The following is a 17,681-nucleotide window of genomic DNA, read 5'->3' as shown; positions in this document are numbered from 1 at the left end:
GTATTCTTGCAGACAATTAAGACGGGTACTCAAACCCTGCCTACACCTGCATCTGTCACTAGGGACAACTTTTTAACAAGAAATAAGGACAGCTGTTACAAATACACACGGAGACACACACACACATATTATGCATGCATGTACACGTACATAGAAATATGCCCACACACTTCCCCCCCCCCCGCATATTTTAGCCTTGTAGGGTTGTAACACGTCACTTTGCCCTTGTCAAAAACAGGCCTCTCCTTGCCTCGCGAGTAAAGAAAGGCACCAGGTCCGAAGGATCTGCTTCTAAGTGAGGGCAAAACGCAAGGAGGGTCGAGAGAAGGAAAAGCTTCAGGTGCTGCTACTGAGCATGTCTGTTTTCTCTTGAGCATGCTCGGATGTATTTGGCCCCGGAAGGGAACTTGCATTTGGGAGGAGTTGCGTCCCCTCCCCTCTTCTGCAAAACGGTTTGAGCTTCTTTCCTTTGGGAATGCTTCTGAGTGGGTGGGTAGGCAACTGGTGGTATAGGAAGGAGTGTTGGGGGAGGCTGGGGGTGTCTTCATTTTGCTAAGGACCTAGTCACACGTCCCTCCCCGCTTTGACTGGGCCTCAATGACATTCCTGTCTCTCCCTTCTTTAAGTGTTCTCGTGGCAGTACAATGTAGATATTGTATAAATCTGCTTTTTAACTTATGCATGACTGATACAATGAGCTAGACCCATGCAGAACTTGACATATCCTCAGCTTACTGCAGGATACGAAGGGCTCCAGTTTATTCCCAGGACTGCGCTCTGGAATGTGTTTTCAGTGCCATGCCATAACTCCACCTCTTCCATTAGCTCAGTGCAGTTAAAATTATCTTTAGATTGTCAAGATTTTGTGTGAGGTGGGTGTGTATGTGTGTCTTTTAGATAAGCTTGATATAGACACTGTTTCATTCACTTTATTTATAAACTGCCTTTCATTTCAAGAAAAAATAACAGAGAACTTCATAAACAAACAAAACCCAACAGCAAAAATGATAGGAATAAAACTAATGATAAAAAGAGCTTCCCACAGCTGTATAAAAACAAACAGTAAACATACAAATATAAATGTGTATTTCTGTTTAAATATAACACTTATTATTATTATTTCCATTTATTGACCGCTTACTATCTAAAAGATCTCAAAGCGGTTTTCAATAGAATACACAAGGTACAATAAAATATATCAAATTAATCTACAAAGCAAAATACATAAACAATATCCATATACATAAACATATACATAAACAGTATAAAAGTCAGAATTCACCACGGGAAGCTCATAAGCCACCCTCCCTGCTCTATGAAAGTGTCAGAAAACTGAAATTATGTTGACCATGGAGGAGGGCTACAAGCAGGTAAAAGGTTATAGGTCCCCTGGTGCGGCTCGCCGCTATTTCTCTTGCCTCTCCTTCCTCCTGGGGGCGGCGGTGGGAGCACATGTATGAATAACACATAACTTAAATAGCCATATACAACAAAAAATGTATATAATATATGTATCTATATGATGATGCGTCCATGTGTATATAGATCCCTGTGCACACAAAGAGAGATATATGTGTGTGTGTATTTACTACGTGTCTAGTTGAATGGGGGAAAATAGTATGACTTCAAAGATTGGATCAATAAACAGTAGATAAATAAGCAGATTATGTAACTGATTTATGTCATAGAATCATAGAATAGTAGAACTGAAAGGGGCCTGTAATGCCAAGTCCAAGTGTTGAAAGGGGCCCGAAATGTAAGTCCAATTCCCTGCTTAATGCAGGAATCCAAATTAAAGCATACCTGACAGGTGGCTGTCCAGTTGCCTTTTGAAGGCCTCCAGTGCTGGAGAGCCCACCTCCCTATGTCATTGGTTCCATTGTCATACCACTCTAACAGTTAGGAAGTTTTTCCTGATGTTCAGCCCAAATCTAGCTTCCTGTACCTTTAGCCTATTATTCCCTGTCCTGCACTTTGGGATGATCAAGAAGAGATCCAGCCCTCCTGTGTGACAGTCTTTCCAAGTACTTGAAAAATGTGATATTATCTCCCCTCAGTTTTCTCTCAAGGGTAAACATGCCCAGTTCTTTCAGTCTCTCCTCATAGGGCTTTGTTACCACTCCCCTGATCATCCTTGTGGCTCTCCTCTGAACCTGTTCCACTTCTTAAAGTGTGGACGCAGTATTCAAGATGAAGGCAGCATTCTATTAAATTGTTGTGAGCCGGATTTCCCCCCCACCCCATGCCATCCCCTAATCTGCCCCAAATGGTTGGAGGAACCCCACAGAGCAGATTTAGGAGGCGCGCAGGGAAAGGAGAGGGGGAAAACGTTCTGTTGCACAAAAAGGAATCCTTATGCTAACAGAACGTTCACCTTAGCACTATTTTGAACACTATATTTTGTGTATTGATTTTATATAGTAAAATTTTTTAAAATGTAGGGGGAAAGGTAAGTAGGCCTAGCCCCCTTTAAAAAAAAGGAAAAGAAGAAGAAAAAATAGGGTCTCACAGTGTTGTCTTCATTGTGTTTCTTATTCTCACAGGAAGTGCCTGCTCTCCCCTGTTGGTTGCCAGATTCTTCCATCCTATTGGCTGATAAAGAATGGCTGCGACAGGGACAAATCAGGTGGGAGAATTATTTCAGAAAGCTGCTGATGCATCACAAGCCGCTTATCTCAGGAGGCCTTCCAGACATCCTTTTTATTGTGCATTTGTGATTATTTGTGCTCATGATGGTATAGCGCATGTCCCATAGCTTCCTGCTGAAATCCTGTAACTTTTCATGTCATTAATGTTCCAATGTTCTAATCTGGTTACATCGTCATTCAGGATTCTTTACAATGCCATGAGTCAAAGCAGGTATATTCATGTTTGGTTATTCAACCCAAGACATCCACCCATAGAAGACAGTGGCTGCTAATTGTGTTCCTTGCAGGCAATGGACTCTTTAAACCAGTACCAAGTTACCTGGAATGTGTCCTTCATTTTGGGATTATGAAGTACTAGATTCCTTCTTCTTTTAGAAGCCGGTGACCTTTGAGGATGTGGCTGTCTATTTCACGAAAGCAGAGTGGGCTTTGCTGGACCCAGATCAAAGAGCCATCTACAGGGATGTCATGCTGAAGAGCTATGAGAACGTGGTTTCTGTGGGTAAGCATCCCTTTCCACTTATTTCAGGGGTCTCTTGAAGGCTTTTCTTCACCGACAGGCCTATGTAGCTGTTTAAAATTTTCTTGAGTATCCGGCAACGATCGTAAAGTGCATTGCAGTAATCCACTTGTAGCAGAACAGCAGCTGTGTACACTTTATCCACTTTGTAGCACAAAAATGTAGTTTTTCTCAATCTGGAAGCGTTCATGCTCGTCCTCAACGTGCTGCTTTCCATCTAGATTGATTCTAGATCCTGCTATCCACAAAGGTGGGTGTGGTTGCTCGATACGCATTTGAAAACCCTCCCCTTGATGAGGTTATCCATGCCGTTTCCTCCCTCCATACGCTGCAGGTGAATGAAGAAGGAAGTGAGTGGTGATTGCAATCATGGTATACATCCACCCACAACATCATTGGGCAGATGTGGATACACCCCCCATTGCTAGGTCCACCTAGATCTGTTTTCATCTGTTTTCAAATGGACACACCGCAAAATAAAGCAGAATTTATCTGCAATGAGCTTTTATTCTCTGAATGAAACCAGTTTCTCAAGAGCCCTTTTCAGGGGCAACAAGTATGTAGTGGATCTAGATTGTGTGTGGACTATGTAGAAAAAAGCAAGTACTCAGTCTCCATTGATTTTAAAATGAAATGAATGAATGAATGAATGAAACTTTATTTTTACCCTGCCCTTTTTCCAAACTGGAACTCAGGGCGGCTTGCAAATAAAACTACATGTAGTTAAAAACATACAAAAATATACAATTAAGATACAATTAAACTATACGCAACCTTAAAACCATGAAACAGGCACTTAAAATACTTAAAAACAATTTAAAATAATACAAATAACAGCATAAAACAATAAACAAACCTTGTAGAGCCCAATCCTAAACACCTTCTATCTCAAAACCCTGTTGGAATAAAAATGTAATGTATGCAGCCAGCATCTGCCCCAACCTGCATTGCGTGTGTGTCTGTTGTTGTTAAGCAGAAAGGTGGGGTATATCTATGTGGACAGATCCGTTCTTTCAAATTAGGGAGGGTTGGGAAACATTTTCAGCCCAAGGGCCATGTTCCCTTGTAGAAGAGCTCCCTGAGGCCACATGCCAGCGGTGGGTAAGACCAGAGGCAAAGTGTGGGTGGGGCAAAAGATTTAGGTATTATATTTATAAAAGCATTTATATACCCCCCTCTCACAAAACATCAGGGTGGTGTACAGCAACATAAACAACCTTTAAAAGCAATACAGAGCAATCGTAAAAGAGTGAGATGTGCACCCACAGTTGCAATCTCTGTGTGTGTGTGTGTGTGTGTGTGTGTGTGTTATGGGGTTAACCATCCTCTGTAGAGGTAGCAGTAAGAGTATTGGAAGTGTTGGAGTACAACTCAACTTGCACTGAATACTGATGCGTCTGCATGGGAAAGAGTAGATCGAGAGGAACCTCCATGCTTCCTAGACCGTCCTTTCCCTTCTATCTCCCAGCACTAGAATGATACTCTTAGGGTTGCTGACCTCACTTCCTTCTTCCCCCTCTCTCTCTTCCACTCCTCTCTTGGAGAGGAGACCTTTGGGATCTCTCTTCTCTTGAGATGCAGGGACAAGCATGCCTTGTTGCACATCCACCTTTGTCAGCTAGAACTAGGGATCTTGCCTATCAAGCATGTAATTCCTTTAATACATGACAGTTTTATGGTTTTCTTAAAACCAGGGTCTCAGTGTGATTGAATCCAGAATAAACTGTGCTTCTTCAACAGGGATCCTGTTACAGTTCAGCTTCTGCCAGTGCTAACAAACAGAACCATAGAGTTGAATCTAGCTAAGTCATTGTGCAAGTAGAACAACTTCCACTCATACAATAGGATTTCCCTTCCTTTTCTTCCCCCTATGCACATGCACCTGGCAACACCCAAAATATGCTTCTGAGGGTTCAGAAAGCCCCCAGAGCAGATTTGGGGAGGGTGTGGGGGGAGGAGAGGGAGGGAAAGAAAATTTTGTTGTCCAAGCAGAGGTTGTTCTGCATGCATCTCTTTACCCTGGTCTCAACACCTGAGATATATGTTTTGGGACCCACCCTATTTTTTGTAATTGTAACTTGTTTTAACTGATCTTAATGTTTTATTTTAAACTGCTGTAACCTGCCATGGGATCTTGCGGTGAAGGGCAGGCAAAAAATATAATAATAATAATTCTTTTTTCCAGTAACATGGCAAAACATACAACATTCTTCCTCACTCTCTCATATTTTCATCCTTCCATGAACAGCATTTTCTCCTTCAAAACCAGACTTGATCGCCTTCCTGGAGCGAGGAGAAGTGCTGTGGGCACCAGATCAGCAAGGATATAGAGAAATGGCGATCCCACCAGGTGCTAGCTCAGGTAAGGAATTTTGGTACTGCAGCTGGCAAGGAACCATTTGGGCCTGGGCCACTCACGACCCTTCCCTGGCTCTTTATGCAAATTTCAAGGTTGGGGAGAGTGCTCTTGTGCTTAGGTCCTGTTTGTGGGGCTTCCCATTGGGGTATCTGGTCGGCCATTGTAATAACAGGACGCTGTCCTGCCTCCCAACCAGAGGAGCAGACTCAGGATTCGGAGATTGGGTTTTTCTGAATAAAGCTTTATTCTACAAATCAGAATAGGGATCTAGCATCTCATTCCAGGCCTAAACGAAGATTCAAAGAGAAACAGGTGTTCTAGATGTTGAAAGCAACAGCAGACGAGTTGTTGTAACAGCAAGTACAAGCAGTGCTACTGCTTATATGCAGAAATAGGAAGGGCACTTAACAGAATTAATTCAGGCTCTTTTCAGCACAAGCTGCAAGGAAGGAGGGGCTATAACAGGGGGTGGACAAAATTGGGCTACTTGTAACCATCTCTTCTCTATCCTTCATGACCTTGGAGACGTGCCAGTTTCTGACTTTGCTGAGTCACTTTCTTTTGCCTCTGCTGGAGAAGTTCTAATGTTTTTGTTAGCACTTATCTCTTTTGCCATTACGCTTGGCCTTGGTGCCTGCGGGGAGTCCTCACCAGCCAACTGACATAAGGAAAGGCTGTCTGAGCCTTCCTCAGTAACTCCAGCAACCGGCATTGAGGCTTCTGGAGACACATCTCCAGTAATCCCTTCATTTCCTTCATCGGTGCTGGTAATGTTCTCCCCAAAGTCAGTAACCCCTTTTCCATCCTCCCAAACTTGCCAGATATTCTCCTTGGGGCCCATGACAGACACTGAACTAGATGTGCCACTGGCCTGATCCAGCAGGTCTCTTTTTATGTGCTTACGCTCAGGCCCGCCCTTAGCATGTGCAGGGCCCGGGGCAAAAGCATAATTGGGGCCCCCCCACATTCTTTCTCTCTCTATATTATATATATATATTTATAGAGAGAGAGAGAGAGAGATTTTATTTACGAATATATGTAATTATAATATTTAATTTACATATGAGGCTAACAACCTATTAAATACAAATACGATTACCTTCACTTCAGGGAATAGGCCTCTAGTCAACCTGTTCCATATCAATTTGTCCACTGGTCTCTCGACATCTGTCTTCCCTTTGTCGATATCTGCTAGATATGGCAGTCCATTTCTAGGCATATTTTCCCATCTTCCTAACTAAAACTGGCAACCCTAATCTCACCAATATTCAGTCATGATGCTTACTCCCCAATGTACCTTGGTAGAGTTGTGGCTACTCCATAGCCTGATCCTTTGTAGTTTTTCTTTGGGAGAAGGTTTTCTAGTTCAACCATGGGGCTTTACTTGTAGGTAAATGCGTCCTTAGGGTTGTGTGGGTTTACACAAGAGTAGTCTCACTGAGCTCATAGGCTTATTGCAGCTTTTCAACTAGACCTTTGTTTATTCAGGAGTAAGAGTGCAATCCTAATTCAATTTACTTGGGAGTAAGCACCTTTGAATTCTGTAGGACTTACTTCTGAGTAGATGTAGTTAGGGTTGCATTGTAATGCCTGCTTCCACATTGACACTAGCTTGTCTGCCTGCTCACTCACTCAATAGGGCTACAATCCAGTACAAACTTACCTGGGATTAAGTCCCATTGAACACAACAGAGCTTACTTCTGAGTAGACTTGTATTGGATTGCAGCCTGGGTCACTTACCTTCCCACCATTTGCCCATAATGCTTGCTTAGAAGGAACAACCATTCAGTTAAACAGGACTTACTCCAAATTAAGTGGGTTTAGGACAGCAGCAAAGAACTGCTGTCTATGTTAATTTCTAAGGGTACTGAAACTTTTTCAGATTTATTTTCTGTACATTATATTAGGTAAGTTGACGCAAGGAGAGGGCAGATAGACAGGTATTTGTGAGAGAGGAAAAGGAAGGCTTCCATTGAAGGTGACAGGAAAAGAAAAAATACAGAAAAGGGAGAGGAAAGTCAAATCTCCAGGTAAGGAGAACCTTTGTTAACCTTACATTAATAAGCAAATCCTAAGCATGTCTACTTAGGAGTGAGGACAATTTGTGTTGATGGAATTTACTGTCATGTAAGAGTGCACAGGACTGCCACTTTAACATTTCAGTGTTGATTTAGAGTGAAAATAGCTTAGTGGCTTTTTTAAAAAGAATGGTAAAATGGTAAGATTTTGAACCAAAATTAAAAAGGAGGAAAATAATAACCCCTCTCCCCATCTTTTGAACTTCGAGAGGGAGGAGAGAAATAAAGTAAATACGAATGGAGGGTAGTGGAATCAGGGCCCATGACCGGGGGGGGGGGAAGGGACACCATGGCGCAGTTGTTGACTTTTTTATTATTATTAATTTTTATTCAAAGTTTCAAAGAACAAAACAAAACAAAAGGAAAACAAATTAATAACTAATATAATAAAAAATATTGACTTCCGATTTGTCGCAGATCAGCTATAAGTATATAGTATATAACAAACCTGTCCCTTAATATATTACAAAATCACTTTCCTCCAGTAGTTATCTTAATTAATCATCAAATCTCATTAACATCATATCATTTTGTTCTATCCGCAAAAAGTCAAAGAGAGGTTCCGCTCCTTGAGAAATATATCCATCAGTTTTTCTCCAAATATACATGTCAATTGATCCATCCCTACCAAGTCAGCTAAGTCCAGTAATTTTAATAGCCATTCTTCTATTATCAGTATTAATTCCATCATCCATCTGCCATCCTTGCACACATGTTAATCTTGCTGTCATAATCATATAGTAAGAGTCTGATGGGAATTTCCTTCATCACAAATATTTCCTTGCAATCAATTCTGAATGTATTACTGAAATGTTGTTGTAAGGTCATGTCTCTGTTCCTCTTCTTTACGAAATGCACCAACATATCTCTTGAGAATTTTTCCATTGTCACATATCTAAAATTAATTCTGTAAATGTTCTCTATTTCAAGTTCCATCAAATCATTCCAGTCCAGAAATTTTATCAAGACAGTAATAACTTTATCTCTGATATCTTCACCAGTTTCTTCAGGAACAGCACTAAATTCCAAACAGTAATCTTTGTCTCTAATATCCATCACGGCCATAAAGTCCAAATCTTTTTCCAATTCCACATTTGATATATCTGTTCCAATCTCCAGAATTTGCTCCTTCCCTTTAATTTCTTTTTCATCTTCTATTGCTTGTCCAATTATATCTTTGGTCTCATCTGCTTCTTTTCTCATATAATCCTTTATTTCTTTCAGCTCCTGATTCAGTTGCCATCTCTTGTCTACCCTGTCTCAGTTCTTGTTTCGTTGTCTTAATCTCATCCATTATCTTCTGAAACATATCCAGAGTGGAAACCCCTTCCAGGGGTACATCCAGGGTCTCTGCCATTTCTTTGATTGTCATTCTTAAAGCCGAAGAAAAAACCCTTCAAATTTCCAATATAGCCACAGTTCCCAAGCAAAGAATAATTTGCTTCTTTTTCCAGCAATAAGGGAGTTAATATTCCAAACCTGTTGACATCATCATCTTAGACAGCACAAACTGCCTTATCTCTTATGTGTCCAAGAATGCAAAACAAATTTAGTTCACAGCATCAAAATAATTAGTGGCATATGGAACAAGCAGATTTGTCACAAAAAAAGTAGACCAGAAAAAATAGTCCCAGACATATAATTCTCAAATATTCATATAAATCAAATTTTCCTCTTCAGATTAGATGCCCCTCATCCGTTTATATCTTTATAATGCTCAATTCCAGGTCAGCTTTTTGCTATAAAGCCAAAGATAGGCTATTTCGATTTTCTTCCTCCTTAATTCCACATATAAAAGAGAAAAGTATAACTCACCCAGGGATTCTTTATTGCTGATTCTTTAACAGATCTCTTTTGCTGTAACAACTTAGTCCAATTGATAAGAATAGACAGAAGAATGCTTGCCTGTTAAAACCCGTTTTTCTTTGAAGAAAAAAAAAGTCTCGCTTAGTCAGTTTGAGCTTGCTTGAATTCCTTGGCTCCGTCTGGTGCTGCTGGCTGCACCTTCGTTCATAGGCGATCCTAATGAATTCCAGTCCCCAACAATCACAACGAAGCTTTTGTGGATGATCTCTTCGTTTCTCCCTTACCTGGGAGAAAGTTTTTACCAGTCAAAAAACTCTTCTGACTGGTTTTAAAACTGAAAAAGCTTCCTCTGAGACGAGAGCTCGTCTCAGAGGCAGTCACAGGCGGAGCAATCCTCCTGGGAAGTCGCACAGTTGTTGACTGAAGGAGGGGAAAGAATTGCATTGCCCTCACACGTGCACACAAGGATGAGGGCTGCTTACCTAGGATGCGCTGCTCCTGCTCCTTCTCGTTGGGCAAGTGAAGTTTGGGGAGGTAACCCAGCCTTAAGCGAACCTTTTCGCCATCTCAACACTCTAGAGCGGAGGCAGTAGCGGCGACTAACGAGCACAGGTCTACTTGGCAATGGCAACAACAAACCACCACAAGAAGACCCGGGCCAGCCTCTTAAGGTGGAACTGAGCACAGAACACAAAGCGCGGCGGCTAATTGACACCGCCAGAGCAATGGGGAAGAGCGACGGCCGCGCAAGGCAATGGGTGGGTCTGCGTCACTAGCCTGCCTTGTCCTGTCGTGGAGTCAGCGCCGCCGCGATGCCAAGTCCCTGGCCGCCAAGTGTGAGGGGCCCCCAGGCAACTGCCCCACTTCCTGGTGCCTAGGGGCGGTACTGCTTACGGTCCTTTTGCACCACATGTTCTGCCAGAAATGGGGAAGGAGGAAGAGCAAAAGTAAGGTACTGAAGCTGTCGCTAGACTAGATTATTATCCTGGGCTCTACCTGTGGCCCTTTTGAAAGATGGCTGAGAAACTTCTGTGTCTTTTCATTCAAATTTGTTCTTTTAATGTGGCTGGTTTGGGCATTCCAGAGAATGGCCTGGGACCATCCAGTGCTGCCACAGTGGGGAAATTAAGCAGGTCCAGACATGGGGTGGTATTCAACTAAATTCTTGCACTAGCAGAATGACTTTGTTTGATTCTCTTTTAAAGTCATCACTACATCTTGTGGAGTAAATTAACTCTCTCCTGTGTGAAGAAGTACTTCCTTTTGTCTGAATTTTAGGTTTTTTTCTGAATTTTTAAATATTCATTGTCATTGGATGGTCCCAAGTTCTAGCATTATGGGAAAAAGATAAAAACTTCTCCCTTTCCACTTTCTCCACACCATGCATAATTAGGCTGAGAGATTGTAAGTAGAACTTTTTTGATTCCTCCCTGGTCCTCATCTGACATTCTAACAACCACCCCACCTCTAATAGTATGTGGCTCCTTTTACTAACATCTCAATTTTATGTTTTATTTCAGCAGGATATGAGCAAATGAGTGAGAATGAAATGAAACCTCTTCAGCCAGGAAGTTCTACCCTTGAGAAGCAAGAAGAGACATGGTTGCAGAGAGCTGAAGAGAGCCTTTCCAATTATTGGGGAAATGGTGAGAGCTCTGGGAGTTGGCATGGAACAGAAAGACAGCAGAGAAGGCATCCTGAGAAGCAAGAGGCTAAAGTCATTCCTGATGGGAAAAGCACAGTCCAAGAACAAATGCATGAGAATAGGAAACCAAAGAGAAACTCTACTCCTAAAGCCTCTAACAGAGCTAATGCAGTAGCAAAATCAGAAAAATGCTCAGTCTGTAGCAAAACATTCTGTAATAACACTTACCTTGCTATACATGAGAGGTCCCACACAGGAGAGAAGCCGTATACATGCTCAGACTGTGGGAGGAGATTCAGTTCACCATCAAACCTTCTTTCACATGTGAGAATCCACACAGGAGAGAGACCTTATAAATGCTTGGATTGTGGGAAAAGTTTCTTACGGAACCGAGACCTTCAATCACATAGAAGCATCCACACTGGTGAGAAACCACATGCATGTTCCTACTGCGGAAAGAAGTTCAGGAGCAAAACACACGTTGTTAGACATGAAAAAATCCACAAAGAAGAGAAGCCGTTTAAATGCGCAGAGTGTGGGAAAGGATTCAGACTGAAAGAGCATCTTAATGTTCACAAGAGAACGCATACAGGAGAGAAACCTTATGAATGCTTGGACTGTGGAAGGAGCTTCAGTTGTGCAGCAAACTTTCACAGGCACAAAAAAACTCATGGAGGAGAAAAACTGCATAAATGTTCAGATTGTGGGAAAAGCTTCAGAAATAATTCAGACCTTAAATCACACAGAAGAATCCACACTGGTGAAAAACCTTATAAGTGCTCATTCTGTAAGAAAGATTTTCGTTGCAGCTCAAGCCTTATAACACATAAGAGAACCCACAGGGGAGAAAAACCATATCAATGCTCAGAATGTGGCAAATGTTTAAGCCAGAAATGGTGCCTTATGAATCATTTGAGAATGCATAACTATAAATGTTCAGACTGCGGGAAAAGCTTCAGCCAAAGCTCAGCCCTTCAACTACATACAAGAAAGCATACAGGTGAAAAACCATTCAGATGCTTGTGCTGTGGGAAAAGCTTTGATCGTAGGTCGTTACTGATTATTCATGAGAGAATTCACACAGGAGAGAGACCTTATGTTTGCTCAGAGTGTGGGAAAAGTTTTATACAAAAATCTAAACTTGTTCGGCATGAGCGAACACACACAGGAGAGAAACCATATGTATGCCCCCACTGTGAGAAGAACTTCAGCGAAAGAGCAAACCTTGTTCAACATGTGAGAATCCACACAGGTGAGAAGCCCTACAAGTGCTCCCACTGTGGAAAATGCTTCAGCCAAAGATCACACTTTATTGAGCATGAGAGATCCCATCCAGGAGATACATCCTATGACTGTCCAGAATGTGGGAAAAGCTTCAGTCATATTTCACGCCTTCTTAAACATGAGAAAATCCACACAGGAGATAGCCCATATAAATGCTTGGAATGTGGGAAAAGCTTTAGTGGTAATGCACATCTCAAATCACATAAAAGAATCCACTCTGAAGAAAAGCCATACCAGTGCTCAGATTGTGGAAAAAGTTTCAGGCATAACTCAACCCTTACGGTACATAAAAGAACTCATACAGGAGAGAAACCATTTCAGTGTTTGGCCTGTGGGAAAAGCTTTAACAATAGCTCAGGCCTTACAGCGCACAGAAAAAGTCACTTGAGAAAGAAACCATTTCAGTGTTCAAATTGTGGAAGGAGCTTCATGCAGAGATCTGGCCTTGTTAAACATAAGAGAATTCACAGAAAGGGAAAACCATTCAGATGCTCTAAATGTGGGAGCGCCTTTGTTCAGAAAGCACAGCTAATTGCGCATTGCAAAACTCATACAAGACGTGGGAAACACTGGAAGAAGTCCAGCTGAAAGAGGAACTTAGTTGTAGAGATAATAGATTATTGGAGGCCTAAAAAATCTACAAACGAAGGGAGAAAGTTTTATAGGTAGAAACCAAAAAAGGGACAGAATTGTTAACATAGTAGGCATTTTGCTTGCTGTTTTTGCCACAACAGAAGATACCTGTTTAGAGGTCCCTCCTATCCTTCCCAACTTTTGGAGAAGCAAGGTCTCTCTAGAGAGGGTGGGGGTAGCACAGATTTGCCAGTCCTTTGGAGCCTTATGGGTTTTTAGGGGGAAATGTGCAAGGTGATCTTATTTCAGAGACCCAGTGGCAAACGAGATATGACTTTAATTGTATGAATACAATTAACATGCATGTTTTAAAAATGGAAATAGCCTGCAGGGGTGATCTTGAGCAGCAGCGACTGGGGTTGGGGGGAGAAGTAACCCCTTTCCTTCTGCTGTGGTTCCAATGAATGTCCCTCCTACAAGTTGCTATTTGTGTCAGGAGACAAGATCAGGAGGGAGAAAAGCTGCTACTCGGGCCCCATTGCCATTTACATTTTTATACATGCACTTTGTGCATGTGTGCAATTAACATCACATCTAATTTGGCCCTTAGCTGCAGCGTCAGTTCTTCATTTGTTAGCGCAGGGGTGGTGATCCTCAGGCATTAGAGCCAAATGTGGTCCTTCAGGCCTCTCTGTGTGGCCCTCGGGACTGCCCAGACCACACCCCTTCCTCAAGCCACACCCCTCTGTGGCCCTGCTCTTCTCTTTACCCCCAGTGATTTTTACCTGGCTGTGTCTATGAACTGTGTCCATGAACTTGTTTGCCTGGATGGAGGATGGAGAATGGTATCTCTGGCCACACCCACTTTTGCTACACCCACCACTGGCATGTGGCCCCCAGAAGGTTGCCCACTAAGGAATAAGGCCTTCGGGCTGAAAAAGGTTTCTCACCCCTGTATTGGTGCACAAACCATAGGCTGTGGTGCAAGTCACCATTCAGTAACATACATTCTGTAGGATGAAATTTTCCACATGATGCTTTTCATTGTACTTCAAGTCACCAGCTCATAAAATGCAAGGAAGCAGCCTGAGAGATACAACTAAAATGGAGCGATTTAATAGTGGTTAAATAAGCAAAGTGAAGCTCTCAAAAGGATTGAATATCTGCAACCTATGAGCTGCAATTTTGGTCATCTGAATCCAGTAGCATCTTTGGCAGTGGCAGGGCGGTGGCCCTTACTTGACCTGCTGCAGCTTACCAGGGTGTGTGTGTAGGGGGTGGGGAAGGGTGGCACTATTACTAAACAGTCATGGCTTTACCCAAAGAAATACAGGCATGATAGCTTGTTAAGGTGCTGACAGTTGTTAGGGATTGACTGAGAATAGCGGTCTCCTCTTTCCAGGGCCTCTGTGAGGAAAATGGGTCTCCTAGCACCCTTGATAAACTACAGTTCCCAGGATTCTTTGGGAGAAAGCCATGACTGTTAAAGTGGTATAAGTGCTTTAAATGTATGGTACAGATGGGGCCTAACTCAAAGGTGCTAGTGGGATTAGACATAAACTGTCACCTACCTAAGCTTCTTTAGTCTTAATTTGTTTTGTGCCAGTGAGTTTTTGGAAACTTTACCAAAGTTGTATAGCTTTATAGAATTGGGGTTTTGTTGCATTTACTATAAGCATGTGTGGGCTGTTATATAGCTATTGTTTCTTGGGGCGGAAAGCTTTTAGAGTTTTCTGGGCGGTAGAAAATGTAAGAGATAAATGGAAAATGAAGATGCTGCTTCTGCTGCTGGAGAGATAAGTTACTGGTCATCTCCACACCATAAATTTAAATCACATGGCTTCCCCCCCCAAGAATCCTGGGAAGTTAGTTTACCCCTCACAGAGCTACAATTCCCAGCACCTTTAACAAACCACGGTTCCCAGGATTCTTTGGGGGAAGCAATTGCAGCATTATTTATTTATTTAGTATTAAATTTATTACCTGCCCTTCATAGAGATGTGAAGGCCGGGGGGGGGGCACAAAAATTGGTGAGGGGGAGTTTTTCCTGTTTTTTCCAATTATTTTTTGGGGGGGGAACAATTTTGGAAAAACACAGGGTCCCCCCCCCCCCCGTTTTTTTCTTGGCCTTCACATCTCTAGACCTTTACCAGCAGGTCCCAGGGTAGATTACAACAGTTTAAAGTTCAGTATTAAGAAATACTTAAAACTTGAGATGTGCGGTGTGGTTGTGACCACTATTAAAACCCAACAGCAGGGAGTTTCTTCAGCAGTGAAGATGCTGTAGCAATAAAAAATATATGCGGGCATTACTTGCTTGTAGTTCCTCTCTTGGTTTTTCTTGGATCCTCACCTGGGAATTTGGTGTGTGTGTATATGTTAACTTTCAGTTCTTTTACAGTGTGCAGTGCTGGTTGACCTCCCCCCTCCAAAAGAGGTGGTGTGGCTCAGGCCTCTTCCTAAGCTCTGCTCATCCCATAAGCCTCTCCCATTTCTCCCCCTCCCCTGCAGCTGCTCCCCTCCTTACCCATCCAAAATGTGCATTCCACATTTCCTCTATGTAAAAATACTTTGTAAATAAAGGACAAATTATTTTTTTACAGTAAAAAGCCTTCTCTATGATTCCTTTAGAACTGCAGCAGTTCTTACACATTACATTATAGTCGCTGCCTCTTACTCTAACCTACCTCACAGGGCTGTTGTGGGGATTAAATGAGGAGGGGGGGAAACCATGTTCATCACCTTGAGCTTCTTGGAGAAAAATGTGGGATATAAATGCAATCAATCAGTCAGTCAGTCAGTCAATCAATCAATAAAAATAGTAAGAAAGTTTAAAAAGACACTTAAATGAATTGAGAAAGAAAGGGAGAGGGAACCAAACTTCACCTGCAGACTTTAACTACAGCCCAGACAATCTGAACTCGGAGGGCATTTCCAGACTCGCTATTTTCGGGTGGGATTCAATCATATACCGACAAATTCAGGTTGTGCGTTTAAGATTGATTAGCAGGTCTTATGTGGCAAACTCACTTCCACAAAACATCAAACTTTTTGCAGTGAGGAAAATGATGAGATTTTAAAATTTATTTGTATAACAAAAATGTACATAACCACTTGATTGCAACAGAACCTCTAAATGGTTTTATAAGAAATATTAACATATCAATAAAAGTTAAAAACAAATAATTAAAAACATTTAAAAGACAATTAAAATCATCTTTATTTAACAAAATTTATATGCCGCTCAAAATGCATTGGAAAGTATTGGACAGCGTTTGCTTTGGTGCATCCTTGTTGAATCCCTTTGCAAACAACTGAAAGAAAAGATGCTCATTATGTAGCCATCTAACCTCCCTGCAAACAAATCAGGATGAGTGCTCAATAAAACAGGTTGTCTGAAAGTGGCCCAAGATTGTGCCAAGAAAGCTAAGTGATGGCAGGCTTGCCTTTGGCACAGCTTTTTTAAATACCATCTGCACCCTTCCAGCCCTGCCCTGGGATGACCTTTATGGACCTGCCTTAGCCTTTAAAACTATCCTTCAGTTGTGCAGCATCACAATACTGTTCCCATATGTAGAAGGGAATTGGGAGGAAGCATTTCACCCAAAGCTCCGTCACAACCTTGAATCTCTGGTCTTTGTCATTGGTTCCTCTTTTCCCCCAACCTTCGGGGTTGCGGAAGTATACGAACCTCAAATTAACAATAAGCACATCCACTCACAAGTAAAAACATAAAGGACCACACCCCTGAACCCTAAAATGAGAGTGGTATACAACTGTGATACACAGTTGTCTGTCAAAGGTACATTTATGTGAGGTCAAGTCCACACCATACATTAAAGCGCTCTTATTCCACTTCTCATAGTTTAACCCAAAGAATCCTGGGAAGTGTAGTTTTAAGAGTGCTGGGAATTGTAGCTCTGAGGAGTCACTTAGCATGTTAACAAACTAAAGTTTCCAGGATTTTTTTGCGGGGTGAGGAAGCCATGTCTAGTAAAGTTGTATAAAAATGGAAATGGACTGCCTTCAAGTCAATCCTGACTTACGACGACCCTTTGAATACGGTTTTCATGGTAAGCGGTATTCAGAGGGGGTTTACCATTGCCTTCCTCTGAGGCTGAGAGGCAGTGACTGGCCCAAGATCACCCAGTCAACTTCATGGCCGTGTGGGGATTCGAACCCTGGTCTCCCAGGTTGTTGTCCAGCACCTTAACCACTACAACATACTGTATAAGGGTGCTTTAAATTGTATAGTGTGAATGTGAAGTCTGAAAGAGAAAATAATGTCTCTTTGACAGCAGATCAGTTAAGCGTATTCTCTCCTTGCCAAATCTGTCTCTTTCCCACACTGACCCAGATTTTAAAAAATCTATGTTAAATGCAATTGTTCTATGTACACCAAGAACTTTGATTAAGCAGTTTATAAGGTCTTCTAAATAAATATGCCAGTCTGCACATGTCGGTTATCACCTAAAACAGGAGTGGGGAACCTTTGGCCCTCCAGATGTTGCTGAATTGTAACTCACATCCACCTTGGCAAGCATGGCCAATGGCCAGGGATGATGGGAGTTATAGTTCAGCAACATCTGGAGGGCCAAAGGTTTCCCACACCTAAAATAACTCCCAGGGCTCCTCTAGACAATCTGCTTATTGAGCATGCATCCTGATTGGTTTGCAGGAAGGTTATGCACATTCCCAGCAATTGATGGTTGCCCCTCGCTTTTTAGGCCATTTCCCCGTCACTTTCCTAAGCGCAAAATGTCCTTT

The 17,681-nt window shown here is 42.1% G+C and overlaps 1 protein-coding gene across 4 annotated transcripts; it reads left to right on the top strand.

Annotated features, from left to right (window-relative positions):
* Positions 1-383: 383 nt before the first annotated feature.
* On the top strand, positions 384-15,495 carry LOC133381084 (zinc finger protein 260-like). Of its 4 annotated transcripts, none has more exons than XM_061619599.1 (5): positions 384-452; positions 2,544-2,626; positions 3,027-3,150; positions 5,417-5,530; positions 10,933-15,495. In XM_061619599.1, the coding sequence occupies exons 2-5, from the start codon at positions 2,603-2,605 to the stop codon at positions 12,927-12,929; spliced, it is 2,259 nt and encodes a 752-aa protein (XP_061475583.1). In that variant the 5' UTR covers positions 384-452; positions 2,544-2,602; the 3' UTR covers positions 12,930-15,495. The 4 variants fall into 4 exon arrangements, with proteins under 4 accessions (XP_061475583.1, XP_061475582.1, XP_061475580.1 ...); XM_061619598.1 differs by having other exon boundaries at positions 3,024-3,150; positions 10,936-15,495; XM_061619596.1 differs by having other exon boundaries at positions 3,024-3,150.
* Positions 15,496-17,681: the final 2,186 nt, after the last annotated feature.

The sequence above is a fragment of the Rhineura floridana genome, chromosome 3, assembly GCF_030035675.1.
Source record: "Rhineura floridana isolate rRhiFlo1 chromosome 3, rRhiFlo1.hap2, whole genome shotgun sequence".
Taxonomy (NCBI): Eukaryota; Metazoa; Chordata; class Lepidosauria; order Squamata; family Rhineuridae; genus Rhineura; species Rhineura floridana.
This window is presented reverse-complemented; position numbering and strand designations above follow the sequence as displayed.

Excerpts from the sequence above, each read along its gene's own strand:
- LOC133381084 (XM_061619596.1), top strand. The coding sequence starts at position 2,603 with ATGGCTGCGACAGGGACAAATCAG. Across the intron at positions 3,151-5,416 it reads TGAGAACGTGGTTTCTGTGG|CATTTTCTCCTTCAAAACCA; the intron begins GTAAGCATCCCT and ends TTCCATGAACAG. Across the intron at positions 5,531-10,932 it reads CCCACCAGGTGCTAGCTCAG|CAGGATATGAGCAAATGAGT; the intron begins GTAAGGAATTTT and ends GTTTTATTTCAG.